We start from the raw sequence: 24,968 nt of genomic DNA, 5'->3' as shown, positions 1-24,968 counted from the left end.
CTACCTCAGTCTGTGTTTGTTGCTCCACAGAAGATGACCATCAAAACCTTTCAACTTGAATACGATGCCATCAACAACAGGAATACTTTTACAAATGGAGATACCATTAAGGGAAGGATTGTCCTGGAAACAGACAAAGAGGTAAAATTCATGTCACTTGAGTTTTTAGCCAAAGGAAAGGCTAGTGTTCGCTGGACTGAATACTACGGGGAGAACCAAACTCCTGTTTACTGGTCTGATGAGAAATATTACAGTATCCAACAGCACATGCTTCTGAAAGAGCCCAGGCAAGATGGTAAGAGATGTTCTGTATGAATTTAACAAAATACCCTCGCTTTTAAATACTGATGTGCTGTTTTAACTGTTTTTCAGGGAGTTACATAATTGGAAAAGGAAAACACTTATTTCCTTTCAGCTTCAAGATACCTGAAGTGTACTTTTGCTTTTTTTTTAAATATATACACACACATATATATATATATATATATATATATATATATATATATACATATATATATATATATATATACATATATATATATATGAATATATATATATATATATATATATATATATATATATATGAATATATATATATATATATATATATATATATATATATATATATATATATATATATATATATATATATATATATATATATATATATGAATATATATATATATTCATATTCATTCATTTAGTTTTGTGATGTTCTAACTATTGTTTGTCATTTTCCTTTACAGAAGAATGCCATCGTCTTTCTACTCATCTATCGGTAGAGTTGTTCACAAGCTGAAAGCGGAGCTTAAACAGTCAATGAAGTTGAAGAAAAAAACAAAAGTTCATTTTACGTTTGTGTCAAGAGCAGACATGGACGTGCCAAGACTCATGGTGAGTTAATGGGAGGATGTCTATGCAAGAGCTATAATTTAATGAATAAATAATCACTATTTTGAAATGTGTGGTTTGAATTTCAGGTTCCTCAGCATGGGTGTAAATATAAAAAATTTTCTTTTGGTTCTGGGACTGTTTCATTTGATGTTCGTATTGAGAAGATTGGATACAAACCTGGTAAATACCTTTTCTGGAAAGAGCAACGTTCAACCATCGGGAACATAGCAAGATAAACAATCAATCATAAGCTTAGGAAATTTGCTGACTGGTGCAGATCTATGTGGTGGAAATGGTTATTAGTTGTTTAGGAGTTATTACAGCAGAGGGGAAGAAGCTGTTTTTGTGGTGTGAGGTCCTGGTTCGTAAGGAGCTGAACCTCCTTCCTGAGTGTAGAGTATCAAACAGTCCATAACCAGGGTGAGAGGGGTCAGCTGTTATCCGACCCTGGAGGTGCGCTGTGCACTTTGTGTATTGATGGAAGGTTGCATTTGATCACCTTTTCTGCTGAGCGTACCACACATTGCAGGCTTTGCTTGTCCATGGCAGTGGCCCCTGTGTACCACACAGTGGTGGGGAGGTGAGCTGAGGATTGACCCGATGATGGCCGTATACAACTGGACCATCATGATGGTTGACATGCAGAATTATCTCAGTTGTCACAAAAACACAAGTCTTCCTGATGAGGGAGCTGATGGACATCTCCCACCTGAGTCCATGGGTGATGGTGGTCCCAAAGCAGCAGAAGGAGATCACTATTGGAATAGGAGTGTCTGTCAGGGTTATGGGGGCAGTGGAGCTGGTATTCTCCTGAAGTCCTCAATCATCTCCACTGTCTTCTGCATGTTCAGGTTAAGGCTGTTGTTACTGCACCAGGACGCCAGAAGTGCCACCTCCTCTCTGTATGAAGACTCATCCCCATCTGAGATGAGACCAATAAGGGTGGTGTCACCAGTGAACTTGACCAGTTTCACAGACTGGTGGCTTGAGGGGCAGCAGTTGGTGTAGAGCAGTGGTCCTCAAGGGCCAGAGTTTTTTTCCAGCAGACACCGTGAGGGCCCGATGCTCTTCAAAAATATAGTTCCAGTAATATTGTGTGTCTTTATCAATACTCAAAAATGCTTTGTTTTCCATCTGAATTGAGTTGTATTTGGAGAGCGTAAACAATTATTGATTGAGACTTGAATTTTGGTGCTTCAAAGTCTACCAACTGGGGGACGTTAGGGCCCAAAGGGTTGTGGCAGCTGGCAATTGTTAACAATTAGTGCCTTTATCCTAGTTTCTGTTAGAAAAGCCTGAAAATCAAACCATCATTCAGTCATGACTGGTTTATTTGTCCTTTTTGATCCGACTTTCGGACTTTGTCTCTCCACCTGGTAGGTGAGGCCATCAACGTCACTATTGAGATCAACAACCAGTCGAGTCGTTTGGTGAAACCCAAATTGATCCTGTATGAGAGGAGGAGCTTCTTCGCCCAAGGACAGAGGAAACTTGAGACACATCAGATCCACAAGGCAAAAGTTGATGGTGTTGATTCAAACTCTGGCAGAAGAACTGTAGCAAAGGTCATCCCCATCCCAACAGGACTGTCTCCGTCTATACTGAACTGCTCCATCCTCAAACTGGAGTACAGACTGCAGGTAAACCTCTCAAATAGAACACTTTCTTATAAAACATGTGTTTTCCTGTGGCATAAAGCAAAAATGCAGAAGCAGAGAATTAATCTGGCTCACAGAAAGCAATGATGATGACATAGTGCCATCTAGTGACAACATGACAGAAATATGGTTTTCATACTAGGTTAATGCTAAAATAAATAATATAAATCATGCAGAAGAGAAAATAAGTATTTGACACATGAACATTTTTTGTCAGTAAGAATTTTTCTAAATGGGCTATTGACACAAAATTTCCACCACATGTCAATATAAACTCAAGTATTTAATTCATGCAAAAAAATTGCACATTTAAATCCATGAATTTAGTTGTATGTAATAAAATAAAAAAGGACAGGGAAAATTAAACACATCAAGATAACAAGGTACAAAATGGCATAAAAAGCCAGGCGATCACCTGGAATCTGTCCGTACTGAGAGAGAAACCCCACCCCCTACCAATATCATCTGCTTTAATCCTAATTGATGGCTTATAAAGGTTTCTCTATACCCAGGAGGCCCACAGGAATGACGTCATGATGGGTTTAAAGCAAAGAACTGTCCCGAGATATTTGTAATCTTATCATGGAAAAGTGTTTTGATGGAAATGTTTTAAGTGCATTTCCAGAATGGTGGGGATGAGCTATGATGGAGCCACAGCTGCCTTGGGGCGCACTGACAGAGGCAAAGCTGCCAAGCACTGGCACCACTGGTCCCTCCAAACACCACTAGCAGACAAGGGGGGTTAACTGTCTTGCCAAAGGACACAGCGACAAACTGGGTGGGTCTTGAACCTGCAACCGTCCAATTATGGGGCAATCACCTCCTGTGCCTCTGTCACCCCGCCCCACAAGGGACAGCCAGAATTGAGCAACCAAGCAACCCTGGCCCTGCCACTCAGCGGCGTGAGCGCCATCTTCCCAACCACACCCCAACCCATAGGGATAGTGAGGATTGTAGTTGAAGATGGCACCCTTGGACACAAAAACTGGGGTGCCAAGCATTGGAGGGCATTCCCTATTAAGGGAGAAGCCCCCAAGACAGCCAATATGCCCAAGATTCCACACACACACACACACACACACACACACACACACACACACACACACACACACACACACACACACACACACACACACACACACACACACACACACACACACACACACACACACACACACACACACACACACACACACACACACACACACACACACACATATATGAGATCCCTGTCGAAGAGTCTAAAGAATAATCAGGAGAGTTCTCCAAGAGCCAAGAACCACTCAACAGAACTTCAGGAAGACCTTGCATCAGCACATACTGTTGTTTCAAAGAAAACTATGAGCAATGCACAGAACCGCCATGGCATCTATGCAAACTCACCATGCACGACTCCACTGCTGAACAAAATGCATGTTGAGGCTTGGTTAAAGTTTGCAAAACAGCATTTGGAGAATCATATGGTCAGATGAAACCAAAATTGAGCTTTTTGGCTATCTCTCTACACACCATGTTTGGATAAGAAATGGCACTGTACACCATCCCAAGAACACAGTATCAACCATTAATTTTGGCGGTGGAAGCATCATGGTGCGGCGTTGCTTTACAACAACGGGTACGGGCAGACTTCATATTACTGAAGGCAGGATGAATGGAGAACTGTCCTGGGACTTTCTGAATTAAAAACTGCTGATGTCTGAAAGTTTAAAGAGGGTGTACATTTCAGCAAGACCCAAAACACAACCACAAAACCAATTAGACAATGAAATTGGTTTCAAAGACAGAAAATCAAGTTTTTTGAATGGTCCAGTCAATAACCTGGCCAAAATCCCATAGAAAAATATTTGGAGAAAACTGAAGATCTAAGTTTATAAAACAAGTTTAAGTCTAAGGAACCTTCAAGATTTAAAGAGTGGTGTGTGGAAGAAAGGGCCAGAATCACTCCAGGGCAGTGCAGACGACTGGCTTCTCCATGCAAGAGGCATCTAGAAGCTGGTCACCAGCACAGGCTTTTCTACAAAGTATTAAATACTTATTCAGTGTCATTTCACTTTATTTATGATTTGTATACTTGTATATTTTAATGTTCTGATTCCTTTCTACAAATGTAATATTTGGCTTGATGGCAAAATCTACTGCAAATTTTGTGTCAATAGTTCACTTTGAAATGCCCTCACTGCTCAAATACTTATTCTCTCCACTGTAGATGTCTGGTATTTATTTACTTATTCAGGTGTTTTCCCCTCACAGGTATACCTGGATATCAGATTTACTTCTAACCTGGAGATCAAAGTCCCCATCATCATTCTACCTGAAGTGTTGGATATAAGACACTTACCTCCTTCTTATTCAGACTGTGGATTTGAAGCATTTGGGAATCCAGCTCCACCAACACGGGGCACCACACCACAAGCTATGGAACCTCCACCTTCTTATGAAGCATCTGCAATGTACCCCACCTTCCCCTCTGGTGATTAAAAGACTGCAATGTGACTGAAGGGGACTGTCATTGTCATGTTTCAGCTTCCTGCAATGGTTTCCATGGCTCTTTTCACTCATTCAAGCACTCCTCCATGCTGACCTGTGTCTGCCTAATTATCTCTACCTGTACTCCTCAGGATATAAACTCTCTCCAGCCACAGCTCTGATGCCAGATTATCGCCAGCATTCTTCCATAGATATCCAACTCCACCATTATCAACGATTAAAGCCTCTGATTTTGATCCTGTTTCTGCCTGTTGATCCCTGCTCCTAGCCTGTGGGTGTTTCTCAATGCCGAGGAACCTCGCCTTGATGTCTTGGCCCGCCCCGGTTGTCTAGGAGATACGTCATCAGAAGTCACCAAGACGTGTTCCAATGTTCATGTTCTACCGAGGCGTGTGTTCTCCGTTTATTAGCCGTTTACCTAGCTGAGCAAGGATGCTCGGGAGGTGTCTTGTAGCCTAGCCTTGGTCAAAAATTACCCGGAATACACCGCTGTATTTTCAAAAGGATGGTGAATCAAAAGCCGGCAGCTACTTCGGGGGCAAATTTCAAGTTTAAAAGTGAGTCAGCTAATTTAAAATGTATTTTTTAGATCCAAAGTTATCTGTGGTTGGTGGGTTGCTTAGTAGTTGCAGCTTTGGTGGCTAGAGGGTAGTAACTCACTTATATATTTAATTCAAACAGAAACCATTTAAAAAGTAAAAGTCTCATTATATAATTACATTGAAACTAATATGTATAAAATATAACGTTATATCCCGTGTCACGTGACATTACAGATCGCTGTCGAAGCCGCAGGTCACGTGATGCAAGTCTGCTCCATTTAACCGTTTTCTTTGACCAAGGAAGGACAGTGTCTTCGTAAGCAAGGTGCCTGGCCTCGCCAGGCATCGCCTCGCAAGGAGCCTTGACATTGAGAAACACCCTGTGTCTTTTGGATATTTATGTGGACTCTGGTTACCTGGTTGTTGACCTGTGCCTGGTTCAGGAGACCTCCTCAGCCTTTTGGATCTTGATTCCTGCTTGGCCCTTGGTCCTTGTTCTGGACAGCATTCCTTCTGCCACCATACAACGGTAACCCAGTCTGGTCAGACCTACAGATTTCTGTGTCTGCAGCACGGATCCCCAGAAATCCATTCTGCTCAGTTTCCTGTTGACCGATCTACCCAAGCCTCTGTGCAACAAAAACTACACATCCTGTGTGTTGGCTATATTCTTTTTATTTATTTTTTAATTGTTAATGCTTTTTTGAATGCTTGTAAAGCCGACCAGACACGAAGGCAGAGGTGAAAGAGAAAGGAAGAGACGGGGGGGGGGGGGGGGTTGGCTCCTTAATAGAGCTAACGGGTAGTATTACTTGAACCCAAACAACCAAAAGACAACGCTCTCTTTCTGAAAAGAGGTAACAAAAGGGCCTCACAATAGGCTTCCAACTTAAAGTGCTCAAGTGCTCAAATGTCAAGAACTAATGAATCAAATTCTCGAGTTACTTTAGAGACAAAATGCAGGCTGCTAGTTTAACTGAGTCTCATGAAACGCCAAAGAGACTAACTAAAAGCAGCTAAGTTTAATGAAGTCTCCAAATACTCTAAAGGTGACTATTCCAACACCTGAGCTCTCAACCAAGTCCTCTACTTCACTTCTTTACTCTCTCTCCTCTCTCCTCGGTCTTTCACACCACCCCTTCTGACTCTACAACCTCCCCAAATGAGAGTTCAGCAGCTCCTTGGCAGCAGCAGCTGATTAGCTTGATGGGGAGCAGCTGGGTGGAGCCTTTAGCAGGCTTCACTGCATGGAGCTGAACCTGACAGGAAAAAACCTGGAAAATAACAGAGATGAACAGCAGCAATATGGTATGCAGGCAGTAAGGTGTGCGGGTTTTCCCCTGGAGTTGTAACATATTTTTTATGACGATGTCATGTGCATCACGTCTGTAGGCTCTCATGCAGTTTATATATGTGCTATAGAAATAAAATGATCTATTAAATATTTTTTTTTTTTTACTAATTAGCATTGACTCCAGACTTATATTGTTGTTTTAGGAGCTCAGAGCTCAAATTGTGTTTTGCATCCCTATTCCCACTTTTAAAGTCTAAACAATGGAAGTTAGATGGTTAGAAACATGGCATAACGGTGAAGCCAGAATTAGTTGCTTCATGTTTTTTGGATTGGATTTTGAGAAAAAATATATTTTAATTGCTGGGTATGTCTACCAAAATATGTCCATCACTGATACTCTGGTCTTATTTTCCATAATGCCAAGTGGTTTATGTTCCATATAGCACTTTCTAGAGTCCTAAAACGCCTTCAAGGCGCTTCACAACACAATCAGTCATTCACGCACGCACACACACACGCACGCACACACACACACACACACACACACACACACACACACACGCACACACATACACACACACACACACACACGCACACACACATGCACACACACACACACACACACACACACACACACACACACACACACACACACACACACACACACACACTGGTTTTGATGAGCTACATTGTAGCCACAGCTGCCCTGGGGCACACTGACAGAGGTGACACTGCTGTACACTGGCTCTACCAGCCCCTCTGACCACCAGCAGCAGGCAATGTGGGTTAACTGTCTTGCCCAAGGACACAATGATAGATGTCAGACTGAGTGGGGTTTAAACCTACAACCGTCTAACTATGGGGCGAACACTTAACTCCCCTGCCACCATCACTGCACAATGCTTCCATGACGTACACAAGCTGTGCATGTGGATTTCTACTGACGCCTTGCAAATTCCAGGATGATCTAAAATCAAAATTGAAAGTTTTTTGGTGTGAATAGTCTGTCCCATTAAATGCAGGTGTTCCAGGATTCCAACAACGGACCGCTTTCCCCCAAAAGGTGCTCGATCTTTCCAAGCCTGCCTAGGATCACCGCTGTCTGAATGCCCAAACCATGTTTTGTCTGTCTCGTGCTCATGATTGCAGCATCAGGTAAAAATGTGCGAGCATTCCAGTAAGTAGTGGAACATCTGAAAGCTAAATCGAGGTCTGGAATAAGGTTAAAAGTTAAACGTGGTCTCCTGGATCATCGGAGTTTGCACGTCTCATTAAGAACGATAAAGCAGCATCCGATAACAGAGGGCGAGATCAGTGTGCCCTTGTTTTTGTTGTCTTGTCAGCGACTGTTGAATACTTGACAGAGAAATTGTTTGGATTCCAGGCCTGTTGTTCTTGGCTGAAAGGTGAAGTATTTAAAAAACTTTGGTCCACAAGGCTAAGTTAGACTAAAGGTGCCTTTACCTTTGCTCTAAATAAATATTCATTTGCCTGTTTTTTTCCATTTACCTGAAACAGGAGGAGCTAAACATTCTAATATCATTGAACTTGCTTCATAACATAAAAAAAAAAGTTTTAACTAAAAGGTCACCGCAACACAAAAACAAATATTAGAATACTATTGGATAACCTACAAACATCTTTAGGCTGTAGAAGGAAACACAAACATGGAATGGGAGACCATGCCTCCCATCACACATTTATTTAGAGGAATTTTTCTCCATTTTTCTAGGTATCTAATAATCACCTTACAGGCATATCTGTGGTTTTTATTTAGAGGAGTTTCTGATCTAGCAGACGATTTCACTGCCTTTGCAGCTTCTTGAATCCCTCCATGTCACATTCCTCCTCACACATTCACAAATTCATTCAGTTGTCATTTCTGCAGGAAATCCATTAAAATACATTTTAAAAACGAAAACAAGCAGTAAGATATTCTACCATATCATATTGACAAAGCATTTTGCAATCCACGTGTTGTTTTTAATTCCAAAAGTAGTTTCTCTCCGCCCACTCAGATGCCTGGCATGCCAACACGAAAGTTTCCCACAGCAGTTTGTTTTTTGACTTGACAAAATACTATGAACTGATAAAAGGCAAGTAAAACGGGCTTCTCAGACCTTCCAAACTTGTGCTCATATATAAACACCCCAAAGCCAGCCAGACGGCTGTTCCTTCTGTCGGCTGAAAATGACCATCAAATCCTTTCACATCGAGTACGACGCCATCAACAGCAGGAATACTTTCACAAATGGAGACACTCTTAACGGGCGGATCGTCCTGGAAGCCGACAAAGAGACAAAAATTAACTCACTTGCTTTGATAGCCAAAGGAAAAGCTCGTGCTTGTTGGACTGAACACTATGATAATGACAAATCTGATGTTTACTGGTATGATGAGAAATATTATAACTTCAGACATGACATCGTGAAAGAAACAAGACATGATGGTAAAGTATGACTTTAAATTTGTCTCACCTTATTTAAAGAGTTAATTCAAGAAAAAAAATCTGATCAGATGTTTCATTTCCAGACAGTGAAATAATTGGAATTGGGCGACATGTGTTTCCCTTCAGCTTCAAGATACCAGATAGGTACTTACTATTTTTCTCTTGTCTCTTCTTTTATTGAATATTTTTATTTTGTACTTTTCTTTTCAAATTATTTTCTGGATTGAACCCAGTAATTGTCTGGTCAGCGCTTTCTAGCATGTGCTGAACATAACTGAAAAACCTAATAAACAAACAATGTTCTTAATAATATTAAAGATGTTAAAGAAAAATCTGTAACAATACCTTACAGCATTGTTAATTAGAAATATATAACAAATTAGAATTTCTTTTTTAAGGCTTATTTCTTTCTTTTTACTGTTTTTTAGAGAGATGCCATCATCTTTCTGGTCAATGTTTGGCAGAGTCCTTCATAAGCTGAAGGCAGAGCTCAAACAGTCAATGAGGCTAAAAAAAAGGACAGAAATTTACTACACATTTGTGTCCCGAGCAGACATGAGCATACCCAGACTCCTGGTGAGAAGGAAAGAAAAGCAAACATCTTAAATATTGTAACATAAATTATGTAAGGAATCCATTGTTTATGCAAAAGAGCCTAATTAATGTTTATGAATTGTGGACATGCTTTTTCTCATTTCAGCTGCCTCAACACACGTACAATGATAAATACATTCCTTTTGGTTTTGGAAAAGTCACAATGGATGTCCGCGTTAGGAAGATGGGATACAAAGCTGGTAAATATCTTGTTAATAAGAAATACAACTGGAAAGTCTTGAGAAAGTGTTTTATTTACACAGAACCCTTGTATATCTAAGGCGGGTGGACAAAGGTGGAAAAATCCTGTTTAGAGAAAAATATTTGCATCTTTGTTTAAAGCTTCACTGATTAGGACACCACTAACAGCTTTAGAAATCCAGAAGCACCCATAAAAAGCAAACCCATCCAATGAAGAAATCATTAAACAAACCACTCGATCCACATCCTCCTGATGTAGAGTTTTATTTTCTTTATTGTAATGTTTTTATTGTTTAAGTTGACTGTGTGTATCTGTTGGGCAGGTGAATCCATGAATGTCAGAGTTGATGTCAACAATCTCTCCAAATGTTCAGTCCGACCCAGATTCATCCTGTATGAGAAGAGGACCTTTTCTGGAGGAGGTCGAAATAAAGTTGAAATGCGTCCAGTCCTCAAAGCGAAGGGTGACAGTGTTGAGTCCTGTTCGGGCAAAAAAACTGTGACGCAGGTCATCACCCTCCCAAGTGAACTTCCTCCATCTATTATAAACTGCTCCGTCGTTAAACTGGAGTATAAACTGAAGGTAAGCTCCTCTTCTTGAGCTCTTGATTGTGCTTGACAGCAGAATTTTAATATGTAAATAGAAATGTACTTATCTGTGTCTTGTGACATAAAGTCAAAATGCCGAATTTGTAACCACAATAGCTGAAAACACACAAGAAAAAAACCAGCACAGCAATTAATCAAAGTAGGTTTTAATGAAGATGGAGCACCTAGTCAAAAAATAAAGTTTTAAACACCAAAGTACGTTTTAGATATTTTAAATCAGAAATGTTACAGACTGTGCACATTTTACCTGCTGTTTAGCTCTTAGTTCCACCACAAAGATCATTGTAGAGAACATATCTCTAGAGGTGAAGACTAAGTAGACTGCTGCCATCTAACTGCAAGTCCTACCCATCAGAAATTCACAACATTTTTGTCTGGTTCATTTTTTCTACGAGTTGTTAGCTCATAAAAAAGTGCAGTTTGTATATATGTATTTACTCATTATCTCTTTTCTTTCCACAGATATTTTTGAATATCAAATGGTCTTCAGACCCAGAGGTCATGCTCCCGCTCATCATCCTGCCCAGAGAGACAGATATAACATTCTTACCTCCTTCATATTATGACTTAAGTATCGAAGCATTTGAAGACCAAAATCAACCACCCAGCACAACACAAGATGTGGATCTTCCACCGTCCTATGAAACATCATCATTGTATCCCTGCTTACCCTCTGATGAATTCTACTCCACATTGTGAAGGCCTGTTTACATTGCTGTTAAGTGGCAGACCAACAGACTCCTGCTAGTATTTTTTAATCAACGCAATTTTCTTCACCAGCTTTACAATTGGATATTAAAAAGTCTAACTCAACAGCTTGGATCCACTTAGCACCAGTGTTTGTATCTCTTCTTTGATGATTCACACTTTCCTCTAGGATGGAGTGGAAGGAGTGGAAGGATCATAACATACATTGCCCAAACAAGGGTATCCAAGGTAAACAGGTCCAAGGCTCCAGACACATCAACTCCAAAGGACCAGTAAACCCAGTAAACTAAATGTTTCTTAGCTGAAAGATGACCTGGTATATTAATCCATCAAGGAGCCACCTTGAATGAATATGGATGAGATTTCTTGTTGATGAAGCACATTATGGTACAAACAAATATGACAAATGCCACTTCCACATTTGGCCCGGTCCAATCCAGTCCAGATGGTGTTGTTCTAGGTCCCGCACCGGTAGGGTTTACTCACACATACTTTTTAGGAACGTGTAATCTCCGAGCACTTGAGTGGGGCAAAAGATGCGCAAAGAAGTCTAGCTGGCTCCGCTCGACCTAGATACAGTAGGAAGTGTTCACATCCACATAGCCTGAATTTTTTTCCACGCACAATGGGTTGCTTTTCAGCCCTTTTCTCAAGGCAATCTGTTTCAGACTGAACTGGTCCAACACACCCACTTCTGACTGATTGGCTGTCTCAAATTCACTCCTACCATTAGGGGGAGACTCCAATGGTGGATAGAATCAGCCAGCGGGGCCTTCCTGTATGGCCGGTTCATTATCATTCTGGATACCGTAGAGTAAACAATGCCTCTGGCTGAAGAGGTCTCTTTTTCCATGTCTATCTCTGAGGAACACACACACACACACACACACACACACACACACACACACACACACACACACACACACACACACACCAAGCAATGTGTCTATGGTTACATTGTGATTTCTTAGTAAATATACTATTTGGTGAGAGATAAACTTTATTGTATTTATCCTAGTGAATCTATAATCAAACGGGTAAACTAGTAGTAGCACATCCAAAGTTAAGGAAAGCAAAAAGTTATTATCAGGAGAGGGAGAATGTTTAAGTGGTTAGCAGCAGTGTGCTAGACAATGGCCCCCTCCATGAGGCCACCACAGCTCAGCAGAACATCATTGTAGCTTCTTCTAGGGAGAAAACCACTTAGAGAAAAAATAAAGTTAACAGCTGAAATTGCAGAAAATAATACGGTTAAAGAGCAGATTGTAGAAGAAAGTAGTAGAGTGTGAAAAACAGGCAGTGTATCCTCCAGCAGTCTAAGCTTATAGCAGCATAACTACAGAGATAACTCTGGATAACCTAGCCTTTTTAGATCGAGGCATGTTGGAGGCAGGGCAAGGGAGAGCCGTCTTTACCGACTGTACTCTCCACCTCCCTCTATTCCCCCACTTGTCCAGATCTAGGCTAACATTAGATTTTAACCATAGGTCCTATCAAATAAAAATGTTTTAAGCCTAGTCTTAAAAGTAGACAAGGTGTCTGCCTCACGGACTAGGGCTGAGAGCCGGTTCCACAGGAGAGGAGGTTGATAACTAAAAGATCTGCCTCCCATCCTAATTTTAGATATTCTGGGAACCACCAGTAAACCTGCAGTCTGAGAGCACTCGGTTAGGAACGTATGGAACAATCAGATCACTGATGTATGATGGAGCTTGATTATTAAGAGCCAGTAGCGGTTTTAGGCACGGGCAGACAGGGCAGTTGCCCGGGGCGGCATTTTTTCATGACACAAAAGGGGCGCAGAAGCGCAGAGTAAAAAAATAAAAAAGAAAGAAATCTGCGCCGCACCGAGGTTTTATATTCTATCTGTCATATCACGGTGTCTGGATTGGAAACAGTAAGTTGGCGCCCCCTGCAGCTACAGGCGCTCGGGTTCAGGTGCATTGTGTGTGTATGAAGAAGAGGAAGGGGAGGGGTGCGGCGGGGGAATTCACCTCTGGGTCTTTCCCAAATGAAATGAGCGGGTAGGGGCTGAATCAACTGTATTAACATGGCTAAAGTCAATCACATCTTGATGTTATTCCATTTAACACACATTTCATTCATAATATAAACACAGGCCTATCGTTCTTTCAGGTTTTTCTGAATTGTGTGAAATGGCCGAATAAAAAAAGGAAAAACAAAACAATTTTGTGGTCACCCACCCATCAAGGTCAAATTGTTTAGTCCTGACTAAAGGAAAGGAGCCAAGAGATGAACATAAAAAGGCTAAAACCACCAGGTGCCCGATTCAGGAACAAAAAGAAAAAGAAAAAAAGAGGAGAAAGATAAAGGTACGTATGTACGCTCTCATGATGCATGTTTTCAATTTTTTGAACCAGTTAACTGGGATTTTAATGGTTAAATTGGGTCAACTAATTGCTAACAGAGCTAATAGGGCTGAAATATTGAAACGAATATTCAAATGGTTTGAAAAATGGGAGATGGCGGCTCAAAGGGGGCCTCGCCCGGGGAGTAATTCCATGTAGAACCGCCACTGTTAAGAGCTTTATATGTGAGATGGAGGATCTTAAAATCTATTCTGAATTTAACAGGTAGCCAATGTAGGGAAGCTAAGACAGGAGAGATATGAACTCTCTTTTTAATTCTCATCAGAACTCTAGCTGCAGCATTTTGGACAAGCTGAAGACTTTTAACTACATTCTGTGGACTTCCTGAGAGTAATGAATTACAGTAATCCAGTCTTGATGTAATAAATGCATGAACTAGTTTTTAAGCATCACTCCTGGAAAGGATGCTTCTAATCTTAGCAATATTCCGAAGGTGGAAAAAGGAAATCCTACAAACCTGTTTAACTTGGGATTTGAATGACATTTCCTGGTCAAAGATAACACCAATGTTCCTTACTTTGTTCTCGGAGATGAATGTAATGCCATTCAGGTCAGGTGATTGACTAAGCAATTTCCTTTTCTGGATTTCTGGTCCAAAGATGAGAACTTCCGTCTTGTCTTGATTTAAAAGCAAAAAGTTTAGAGTCATCCAATTTTTTTATGTCCTCAAGACAAGCCTGTAATCTACCTAACCGATTAGGTTCATCAGGATTAATGGATAAATATAACTGAGTATCGTCAGCATAACAGTGAAAGTTTATCCCATGCTGTCTAATGATTTTACCAATTGGCAGCATATATAAAGTAAAAAGAATTGGTCCAAGCACTGAACCCTGTGGTGCTCCACAAGTAACCCTGGAGTATGAAGAAGATTTGTCATGTAAATTTACAAAATGAAATCTATCAGACAGGTAGGATTTAAACCAGCCTAGCGCTGTTCTTTTGATCCCTACAACATGTTCAAGTCTTTCTAAAAGAACATTGTGATCTTTTTTTTTTGTTTATGATATATGCTCGATTCCTGGAAGGTGTGGAATGTCATCTGTCTCTCTCAGCTGTCCATTGAGGACGTCGAAGATATGTGGATATTTGGCCTGATGATAACTGGATTTCTTCTGATTGGAGTGGGAGGATATCTGGTTTTCCAAAAATTTGGGATGACGGGAGCGATTGGAGGGCGACCCGCACACATGGACGGCACCGTCCGGGCGGAGACCTCACAGACTGAGACGTTACTCAAGGTGAATTGTAAGCTGGACAATGTCTTGGCTGCGTAACCGGTGTTAGTGCGCAAAATGGATGTCATCTCGGAGAGGGTCACCGGACGGTGTGGAGATGTTTAATACCTGAATTGGCTTCACTGGAGGACTTGAATGATCAATACAGACTTTAAGGCAGAGTGGAAAATTATCTCTGCCTGACCCAAACAAAGTTCTGTTATCCAATCTGACGCCATAAGCACCCTTGGAGTTGCGTGCAACAACCCCCACGATGGAAGGAATGCAGACAGATGTTGTGAAACCCCCCCCCCCCCCCCTGCGCCTTCAGATTGTGGTCTCTGCAGCGAGGTCATCAAAATGGAGGAACTCAATGCGCTCTGTACTTTCCCATGACCTCCCTCCCACCTGTGGATACAGTTGGATGAGCGCCAAATGGGCTGCTCCCGCTGAGGAAACCAGGATCCCAGCCCCCCCCCCCCCCCCCCCCCCCCTCCTTCCGGGTCTCTTGTTGTGAACTGTGACGTTCGTGCTTATATGTTGAGGTGTTTTTTTGCATGGTAGAGCTACTCCCTTCCAGAGTAACTGCTAAGCCTTTTTCTCCCTCCCCGAACTCTCCTCATGTAATCCCCTCTTCATCTATTGAAATGGGCGCCGTTATGGCTGCTCTCGTGGTCTGCCTGTACCTGTTCTGTCTATATGTGTGTGTGTGTAACCTTGGTCAGGCTGTTCTGTGGAGTCAAGTTCCTGTGCTCTGGTTTGCTGGAGCGCTGGCAATAAAATTCTCTCTGATTCTCTGAGGTAGGATTTAAACCAGCCTAGCGCTGTTCTTTTGATCCCTACAACATGTTCAAGCCTTTCTAAAAGAACACTGTGATCAACTGTGTCAAAGGCAGTTCTGAGATCTAACAAGACTAGAACAGACACAAGATTCTTATCTTAGGCCATTAGAATATCATTTGTAACTCTCACTGATGCAGTTTCAGTGCTGTGATACGCTCTAAAACCAGACTGAAATTCCTCAAACAGATCACTGGTGTTTAAATACTCTCATACTTGGATGGCCACTCTTTTCTCCAGGACTTTGGATAAAAACGGAAGGTTAGAAATTGGCCTATAATTCATTGGGTCATCTGGATCCAGAGAAGGCTTCTTAAGTGAAGGTTTGATTACAGCAACCTTAAAATCCTGTTGTACATATCCATTTACTAAGGATAGATTGATTATATCTAGAATGGGGGCAGTAACCAAAGGAAATGCATCTTTAAATAATTTGGTTGGGATTGTATCTAAAATACAAGTTGAAGGTTTAGATAAAGCTAATATTTTTGATAACTCTGAAAGCTCAAACGGTTCAAACACAGATGAGGTTCTACAGTTACCTCTGATGCTGCCTCACTTACTGAGGAAGAAGAAATCGCATTAGGGAGGATGCTAAAGATTTTGTTTCTAATAGAATTAACTTTACTTGTGAAAAATCCTATAAAGTCGTTGCTGTTGAGGGCTAAGGGAATAGATGGTTCAGAGCTATGATTCTGTGTAAGTTTGGCAACTGTACTGAAAATAAATTTAGGATTATTCTTATTCTCCTGAATTAACGCTGAGAAATAAGCAGTTCTAGTTTGTCGAAGCTTATTTTTATAAAGCACAAGACTATTTTTCCAGGATAAGTAGGACTCCTGGTGCGTAGAGCGCTATGTTCTCTCCAATTTTCTAGAGTTTTGTTTTAAATCTTGTAAATGAGAATTACACCAGGGAGCCAACTTCCTGTCCCTAATTACCTTCATTTTTACAGGGGCAACATCATCTAATGCCACACGTAAAGAGGAAGTAGCATTATGAACTAAGGCACCAATTTGTGAGGGTCTAGAAATGAAAATATTGCCCTCTGCTACATTCCTCTTGAGGTGGCTTGGGCATCTGGTCAGGATGCCTCCTGTACGCCTCCCTGGGGAGATTTTCTGGGCACGTCCAACTGGAAGGAGACCCAAGGGATGACCCAGGACATGCTGGAGGGATTATGTCTCTCACCTGGCCAGTGAAGGCCTTTGCCCTCCCCCGGAGGAGCTAGCCCAAGTGGCTGGGGAGAGAGAAGTCTGGGCCTCTCGGCTTAGGTTGCTGCCTCCGCAACCCAACTCTGGATAAGTGGTTGAAAATGGATGGATGGATGGATGGAATTCTTGCCTGAGTTCATTAATGGCCAAAGAGTTGCAGCCATTGTTCATAACTGTCTGGACTGTCTTAACCAACTAGCATGTTGCAAGAGGCAGGAGGCGATCAGTAGTCTGGCCTCAACTAATGACTCTTAATATTTTTCCATATTAAAATGTACTTTGCCAAAAGATTGATATGGAAGTCATCTTGTGAAGATGTTGGATTATCAAAGAATGTTTGTGGAAAAAAAAGAAGTTATGAGTGTATCTGATGTACTTGGAAGCATTGGTAAAAGCCTTGTAAATTTGTTCTGTTTCATAAATTCGAAACACTTTGCTTAACATTATTTTATTATAGTGATGATGTTGCTGTTCTGAACTGTGATCCTGTTAATACACATTCTTGTCAACAGTACTCATGAAAGAATAAATTTGCACACATACAGAGTGTTGGTTCATTGTTTATTCATTTCACCTAATTTATTCTGCAGCACACCTGGTTAGAGTTACACATGTGAAAGTGACACCTGCATGCTGGATCACATGACCCGTTGTAGGCTACAGGTTCTCTGATAATCTATGGTCTCACCAACATCACTGTTCACCATTCAAACCTATTTTCCAGAATCAGTTGTTGCTAAAGGAGCTGTTTGATGTTGGTCTATCATGACTGTGAAGCATTTTTCTGTGGACTATGACAGGGTCAACGGACAAGGCACCTACTCTCCTGGGGACCTTCTTTCCGGAAAAGTGACAGTGGTGACCAGTAAGGAGATCAAAGTGCAGAAGTTGTTGGTCAGGGCTAAAGGGAAAGCCAAGGTAACTTGGAACCAACAGGAAGGACAGACCACAGTGGTCCACAGCAACAAAAAGAAATATTTTTATTTCGAGCATATTATTATTCAGGATAAGAACAAAGGAGATGGTTAGTATTCTTTTTGTTAAATCAAAAGAACAAATGAGTCTGAGCTGAATCCTGTTTCATGAATCTAATCAAGCAATTTGTCTTTTATTTCAAGGTTCTGAAATCATGGCCTCTGGGACAAACGTGTATCGTTTCAGCTTTGTGATTCCAAACAGGTAAGTGCTCTTCTCCTTATTCAGCACTGTGAAAAAGATTTAACTCCTTTTTTGCTTTTTGTCACTTAAATATTAAAATGAACAAGTTTCAGTATCAGACAAAAAATAACCTAAATAAATTCTAAATGCTGTTTTCAAATTATGCTTTCGTTCTTTAAGGGTAAAACAAACCAAATTTGAACTAAACCTTAAACTTAAAGGTACGCTATGTAACTTTGCCATTTTTTCTAATTAATTTTGTGAGCTAGTATGTGCTACAATGACCCTTTACAGGGTGAATGAATATTTTCTCTGCCCCTTCCGCCCCTTGTGGAGCAAATACAACGTTTGCAACATGAGTCTTTCTGAAGCGGTAACCTGAAGTCTCACAAAGTCACGTATCTCGCAAGAAGCAGTAATGCTTTGTGGTATTCCATGTTTAAAACTCAAAACAGACGAGCTAGAGATGATTGACGTTTATGTATCGTGTTTATCATGGCGAAGCCTTAAAAGAAACGAAAGTACATTTTATCCAATAACACAAAAGAGAGAAAAGAATGTCCAACTGAAAGAGGGGAAAAGTGTTTTCTGAAAGTCGAGATCTCAGAGACAAAAATGATTCAACTGACAGTGGCACTCTTGGAAGACACGGCTGGATCTCTCACATCATTTAGGAGGAAATCTCATTTTTCTTTACAAAATGTAGTTTTAGTATCAGTCAGCCACATTGGAGGGTTTTCCACCATAAAGCCTGATTTATACCTGATTTATTTTACTGTCAGCTCATTGACAAAGACTATTTGCTCTCGGACTTGTCCGTCACCTGGGGAGTGTTGCAGATCAGTTCCTCACCAGGACAACAGAGGGCGTAGCGCTTTTCTGTGGTATCATGCCACCATTACACATATGTATCTGCTCTACGGTAGTGTATTTACTATAATGTGTTTATATATTTCAGAGACTTTATAACACGGACAAATTTGTCCTTCATTCTCCTCCACCTCTTCATGCGGTCACCATCTCTAAACCATGCTCTAAACCCATGTTATCCATCATTTCTGTCCATGAAGAAATGTTTGCTCTGTGTTTTTGTACTTCTTCAGTCATGGGTCAGTGACACTCTAGTGTTAGAGTGTCCAGACTGGGATATCAGGGTTCAACTCCTAGTCAGGTCATACCGACGGCTTTAACAATGGGACCCAATACCTCTCTGTTTTACACTCAGCCTTATGAGGTTGGATTGGAGGGTTGAACCACAAAATAGTTCTCGAGCGCAGCCATTACATCTTGTCACATTTTGTTACATTTTGATAGAGCAAAAGCGGAGCTGTTGACGGATTTACAGGAAGCGGCATCCTGACCAATAAAAAGCTTGCGATTTCCATCACTTTCGATGGAAGTTTAAAAATTTGGGCATGTCTCCGTCATCCTCTGTGAGCCTGACAGATTGCCCCTGACTTTGATGTCTCCGCACCGACTCAGATGGAGAAGCATAAATCAGGCTTAAACAGCCTGTCTAATATCAAAGGTCAAACAGTCTCCTGTCGCATTTTCTGAAAGAAAAAAAAATCTGAATTTGTGGTTCCAGCAATTACATGAAGTCATCAAGGGGCTGCAGCAGCAAAGCGACCCCAGACCATCACACTTCCACCACCGTGTTTGATTGTTGGTGTGATGTTCTTTTTCTGAAATGCAGCGTTAGTTTTACACATGATATGTCCTATCTAGCACACACAACTTCCAATTAGTTCATTTTTATCTTATAAATCCACAAATGTACAAGTGCAATTATTTTTTTTACATAGAGTCACGTAGTTTGAATGTTTTTCTTACTTCCTATATCAAATAATAATTTAATAGCAGAAACCTTTTCTACTCAGGAGTCCCTTGTCTGATATTTAAATATGTTTACTGATCTGAAACGTTTAAGGTCCTTCACCCATATTTTAATACATTTGCAGTGGTCTCTAGTAGGAATGAATAACTTGTAAGTTATACTCTGGTAGAAAAAAAGCTCCAGTGCACCTGTATCAGCACGGAGAATTCAGCCAGAAGAGAAAGTAGCTTCAGAAGACAGGATTTGGATATTTTGAGTCTGTTTGCTTTGCAATGTGGATGTTTTATCTTCACAAATAACACAAGCCTGGGGGAGTTCTGCTGTATGGTGGAGTTGATAATGCTAATGGTAAGCTTCTACTATCCAAGATGTTCTCTGCCATTTCCTGGATGCTAAACCAACAACAGCCTTCCCTGTCGAGTCAAGATGGGTGAGTCTATGAACGTAAAGTGTCAGCTTTTCAAATCCTGGAATTTCTCCATCTATTTTCTATCAGAGGCTAATGTGGGAGATAGGTGTAAGAGACTATTTTTATGTTTAGCCTGCAAGTTCAACTCAACGTGAGCGATTATTTTCAAAAATAATAACAAAAAAAAGTTTCTCAGTGTAGTATCCCTTTAAGTGTTACTATGTGGCAAAAACAGAGGAAACCTGTAAGGAAGAAATGTTTTTCACAGCACTGTATCTGTTTACAGCAAGTTACTATTTAATTGAATCAATTATGAGTCACTTGTGATATCTGATGGGATGGATGAATTTGCCTCTGGTTTGTCTGCTTACAGAGACATGCCTTCATCCTACAAAGGTGAGTGGGGTGAGATCAGATACAGTTTGCGGGCTACTCTGACTCAGTCAATCTGGCTTGTACACAAAAACAAGACAGAGTTCCCCTTTCTGACCAAGGCTGAGTTTCCTTTTGCCTCCAAATCAGAAATGATACTCATTGGACTCAAGGTGTGTTATTACTTAATCTATTTTGCCATTTTATTCAACACTCTGAGGCTCGTCTCTCTGAAAGCCTCTATGTTTTCTGCAGGAGCAACAGTCTGCAACCAGGATTTCATTTTGCGGCTCTGGAAAAGTCACAATGAATGTGACCTCTGAAAAAATGGGCTTAAAACAAGGGAAACAGATGTCACACACCATTTTCCTTTCTGTATTGCCTTTCATAGTCAATTAAATGTTATGTTTCTCCTAAACATGTCAGGTGAGGCAATGGGAGTCACTGCGGAAGTACTCAACGGCTCAGCACGCTCAGTAATGCCCAAATTCTACCTGTGTGAGAAGCAGACCTTCGTGGCTCAGTCGGAGAAGAGGGTTCACACAAAGGACATCTTGTTCGGGACAGGAGGCACTGTTCCAGCTGAGAGCAGCTGCAGCATAACCAAAGTTTTGAGTATCCCCTCAGATCTCCCCCCTACTTTCTTCAACTGCAGCATGATGAAGCTCGAGTATAGAATCAAGGTACTTGTGCCTCTGTCGACATTATAAAGTCACTGTTGCTCAGATTAAACATCCACAAGTTTAAGGTTCTTGGTCACTCGGATGAAGAAAACAGCCACACATAGAGGCTGAATGAGGAGAAGGAAACAGAATAAGTGAGGAGGAGGCGGGGTCAGAGCCTCGCAGCTTGTCCAGGAAAAGGTTTCAAATTACAGTCTGACCTGTTCCATCCTGCCATCCGCTCAAAGGGGATTTGTGTCAGAGCTGACTACTGCTGGGGAGAATAACAGCCTTACAGAACATCCACATCTAAATAATACAAGTTATTCATGAAGGAGGTTTTATCACATGCGTAAGATAAAACAAGTTGCCATTGTTTACGGCCTTTTTTTTTTGTTTTCTGATTTGTTTTTATTCACAGGTCATGCTTGATGTGCCTCTGGCCAGAAACCAAGAAGTCAAACTCCCTCTTGTCATTCTGAAGGGTTCACCCAAACCTCATCAACAAAAACCAAAGAGGTCCATCTGGTTTAGAAAACGTCCTGCTTGAATGGATGTGAATGAATCATTCATTAGTTCGTGTGTCATCTCTACATTCATAAGATATGATATTTTAGGTTCAAAGGCCTATCAGTGTTGTGTTCACATGACCACTAGAGGGAGACTTGAGCAACAATGAAATGCTTAGAGCTAAATTAATTAGAACATTTCTGTTCTGTAAAATGTCTTTTTGACAGAGACTCCGTTTTTAATTTTCTATTCTAAAACAGAAAGACCGATCATATAAAGAATAAAGTCTCAGCTTGAATACAAATAAATATGTTGAGACACAACAGGAAATCACTTTTATAATCAAAATGGGTTTAAGTCTAATTAAATGTGATCATGGAGGTGAAGTTGGCCTTGCAGTAAAACACTTACAGGTTCAACACCTGAAGACAGCTTTTCTGGGTGAGGCTAGCACGTTCTCCTCATGCATGTGTGGATTTTCTCTGAGTGCTCTGGTCATGGGCTAGAAACATGTTGGGTTAACTGGCAACTTTTTACTGTGTGCATAAATGTTTGTTGTCTCATATGTCTTATCCTTGTGATGGAGTATGTCCAGGGTGTCCCCTGGCTCTGACCCAATGACTGCTGAAGATAGGCACCAGCATGAGCTCTTCTGGAAGAAATGAGTAGCTTATAGAAGATGTATTATTATTATTATTATTATTATTATTATTATTATTATTATATTTTTTTGTATATTTGTATGCTTTCACTGAAGTGCCAGAATCAATCCATGCTTCTAAGGCAGTTTCAGGGTTAGTTTATGGAAAGCGTCCTTCTGATGATGTGGGCACTTCCGAGAAGAACAATCTTCTGGATTTCTTGGACTATTTCTGGATATTATTATTATTATTATTATTATTATTATTATATTTTTTTGTATATTTGTATGCTTTCACTGAAGTGCCAGAATCAATCCATGCTTCTAAGGCAGTTTCAGGGTTAGTTTATGGAAAGCGTCCTTCTGATGATGTGGGCACTTCCGAGAAGAACAATCTTCTGGATTTCTTGGACTATTTCTGGATATTATTATTATTATTATTATTATTATTATTATTATTATTATTATTATTATTATTATTATTATTATTATATTTTTTTGTATATTTGTATGCTTTCACTGAAGTGCCAGAATCAATCCATGCTTCTAAGGCAGTTTCAGGGTTAGTTTATGGAAAGCGTCCTTCTGATGATGTGGGTACTTCCGAGAAGAACAATCTTCTGGATTTCTTGGACTATTTATGGATATTATTATTATTATTATTATTATTATTATTATTATTATTATTATTATTATTATTAAATCACTATTGTTGTTGTTGAAACAGGCGTACTGGGCAGTAAAGTAAATAGATTGACACACAATTCCAAAATGGTGGTTTATATGATATATATTATATTTTGACAGATCCTGACAACAACAACAACAACAACAACAACAAACTGCATTTGAATAGTTGCCCTCTGTAGTGGCCACCATGCACGGTTCAGTTGTTTTTATGTACTTGTCATGAGAAAATTGTCAAGGGAAATAAGATAAACTAAGAAAAGTGAAAAGATGATACTGTTTAATACCCAAAAGTCTGGTTGTCTATGATGTCACTGGATTTGACCAAACAAAATAATAAATAAAACATATCTTACTCTGCCTGTTCTTATTTAACAGTTTTGCTTTTAGTCTTACTGGTTAATGATTTTTGTGAAACATTCAGCAACTCTGTGCTTCAAGCAAATGGTTAAATAAAATCATGCTGACGAGTTTAGACCAGATTTCCTTCCACACTGACGCCTGTGTGGAACATTTTTACCGAGATCTGAGAATTAGAAATCAGGGGGTTTCTCACGCTCATCCTTTTCCAAACACTCAAATTGCAACAGAAGAAAACATTTAACAAAGACGCATTCAAGACTACATAACAGTACATGTGTTAGCCAAACGGTGGCTCTTAAGTGAAACCAGGCCCTGGTTCTTCACAGAAACACAGAGCTTTCCTTGGCGGAGAGCGGAAATGTTAAAAAGTGAGTATGTCATGGTTGGGATCTATGCTGGATCTGGTTACCACAAACAGTATGCCACCTGAAGATGGATCAAGGAGGTTTTGGTATGGATTCACCTTCATTATTGGTATCAAAAAGAGAAACACTCAACAGGAGAAAAAAAACACTACCCTGCCTTTCTTTATAGTAACAGGCACAAAAGTTTGGACACACCTTCCTGTTCTAGTGAACTATCACAGGTGTCCAAACTTTTGAATTGTTCTAAATGAGCCAAGGCTGCCTTGTCTGGCTGTATGAAGACACCTGCTGTGTCAGCGTAAGTGATTTTGGTTGGGTTTCAGGTGAAGCACAGCTGGACAAATTCCTCCAATCCCTGACAACACCTGCATGCAGATACTCTGGTTCAGCTTTGGCAACAGTTGTCTCGGTCGTGCTGCTGCAAAGCCTGCCTGGTAACCAGAATGGCTCAGTCTATAGTGGGCAGTCTCTTTGCCAGCCAGCGTCTCACACACACACACACACACACACACACACACACACACACACACACACACACACACACACACACACACGCCATACCAGAGGCCTCTTTGGTTTTGGACAGTGGATTAAGGAGGTGTGGCCTCTGGCCCCTCCCACCTCCGTAGCCAGAGCAAGTACCATGACAACCATGTAGGCCTGCTGGCGACTCCCTGTCTTCATCGGCCACGGTTGTCATGGCAACTCCCCACGGGGCTCCCGCAGATCAGCGGGATGGGCGTCCAGTTGACTAACCCTCTCCCAGCTGGGGAACGGCTGAGGGAGTGCTGGAGAGCTGAGTGAAGAGGAGGTGTGTGTGTGTGTGTGTGTGTGTGTGTGTGTGTGTGTGTGTGTGTGTGTGTGTGTG

The 24,968-nt window shown here is 40.8% G+C and overlaps 3 protein-coding genes across 3 annotated transcripts; all 3 read left to right on the top strand.

Moving 5' to 3' along the window:
- The first annotated feature begins 33 nt into the window (after nt 1–33).
- LOC129152981 (arrestin domain-containing protein 3-like) lies at nt 34–5,267 on the top strand. The gene is made up of 6 exons (XM_054731451.2): nt 34–295; nt 373–433; nt 747–894; nt 981–1,074; nt 2,275–2,534; nt 4,803–5,267. The coding sequence occupies exons 1-6, from the start codon at nt 34–36 to the stop codon at nt 5,028–5,030; spliced, it is 1,053 nt and encodes a 350-aa protein (XP_054587426.2). The 3' UTR covers nt 5,031–5,267.
- A 3,720-nt stretch (nt 5,268–8,987) lies between these two features.
- Nucleotides 8,988–11,558, top strand: LOC107393887 (arrestin domain-containing protein 3). Its single transcript, XM_015972495.3, has 6 exons — nt 8,988–9,324; nt 9,408–9,468; nt 9,753–9,900; nt 10,025–10,118; nt 10,443–10,702; nt 11,191–11,558. Exons 1-6 carry the CDS (start codon nt 9,066–9,068, stop codon nt 11,425–11,427), a joined length of 1,059 nt encoding a protein of 352 aa, XP_015827981.1. The 5' UTR covers nt 8,988–9,065; the 3' UTR covers nt 11,428–11,558.
- A 6,304-nt stretch (nt 11,559–17,862) lies between these two features.
- LOC129152980 (arrestin domain-containing protein 3) lies at nt 17,863–24,701 on the top strand. The gene is given in 6 exon segments (XM_070546450.1): nt 17,863–18,121; nt 18,216–18,276; nt 20,755–21,046; nt 21,129–21,214; nt 21,298–21,556; nt 21,957–24,701. Coding segments are annotated over 6 exon segments (1,086 nt in total). The 3' UTR covers nt 22,086–24,701.
- Nucleotides 24,702–24,968: the final 267 nt, after the last annotated feature.

This window comes from Nothobranchius furzeri, chromosome 17, assembly GCF_043380555.1.
Source record: "Nothobranchius furzeri strain GRZ-AD chromosome 17, NfurGRZ-RIMD1, whole genome shotgun sequence".
NCBI lineage: Eukaryota > Metazoa > Chordata > Actinopteri > Cyprinodontiformes > Nothobranchiidae > Nothobranchius > Nothobranchius furzeri.
Note: the sequence above shows the minus strand (reverse complement) of the source record. Positions and strands in the feature narration are given on the sequence as shown.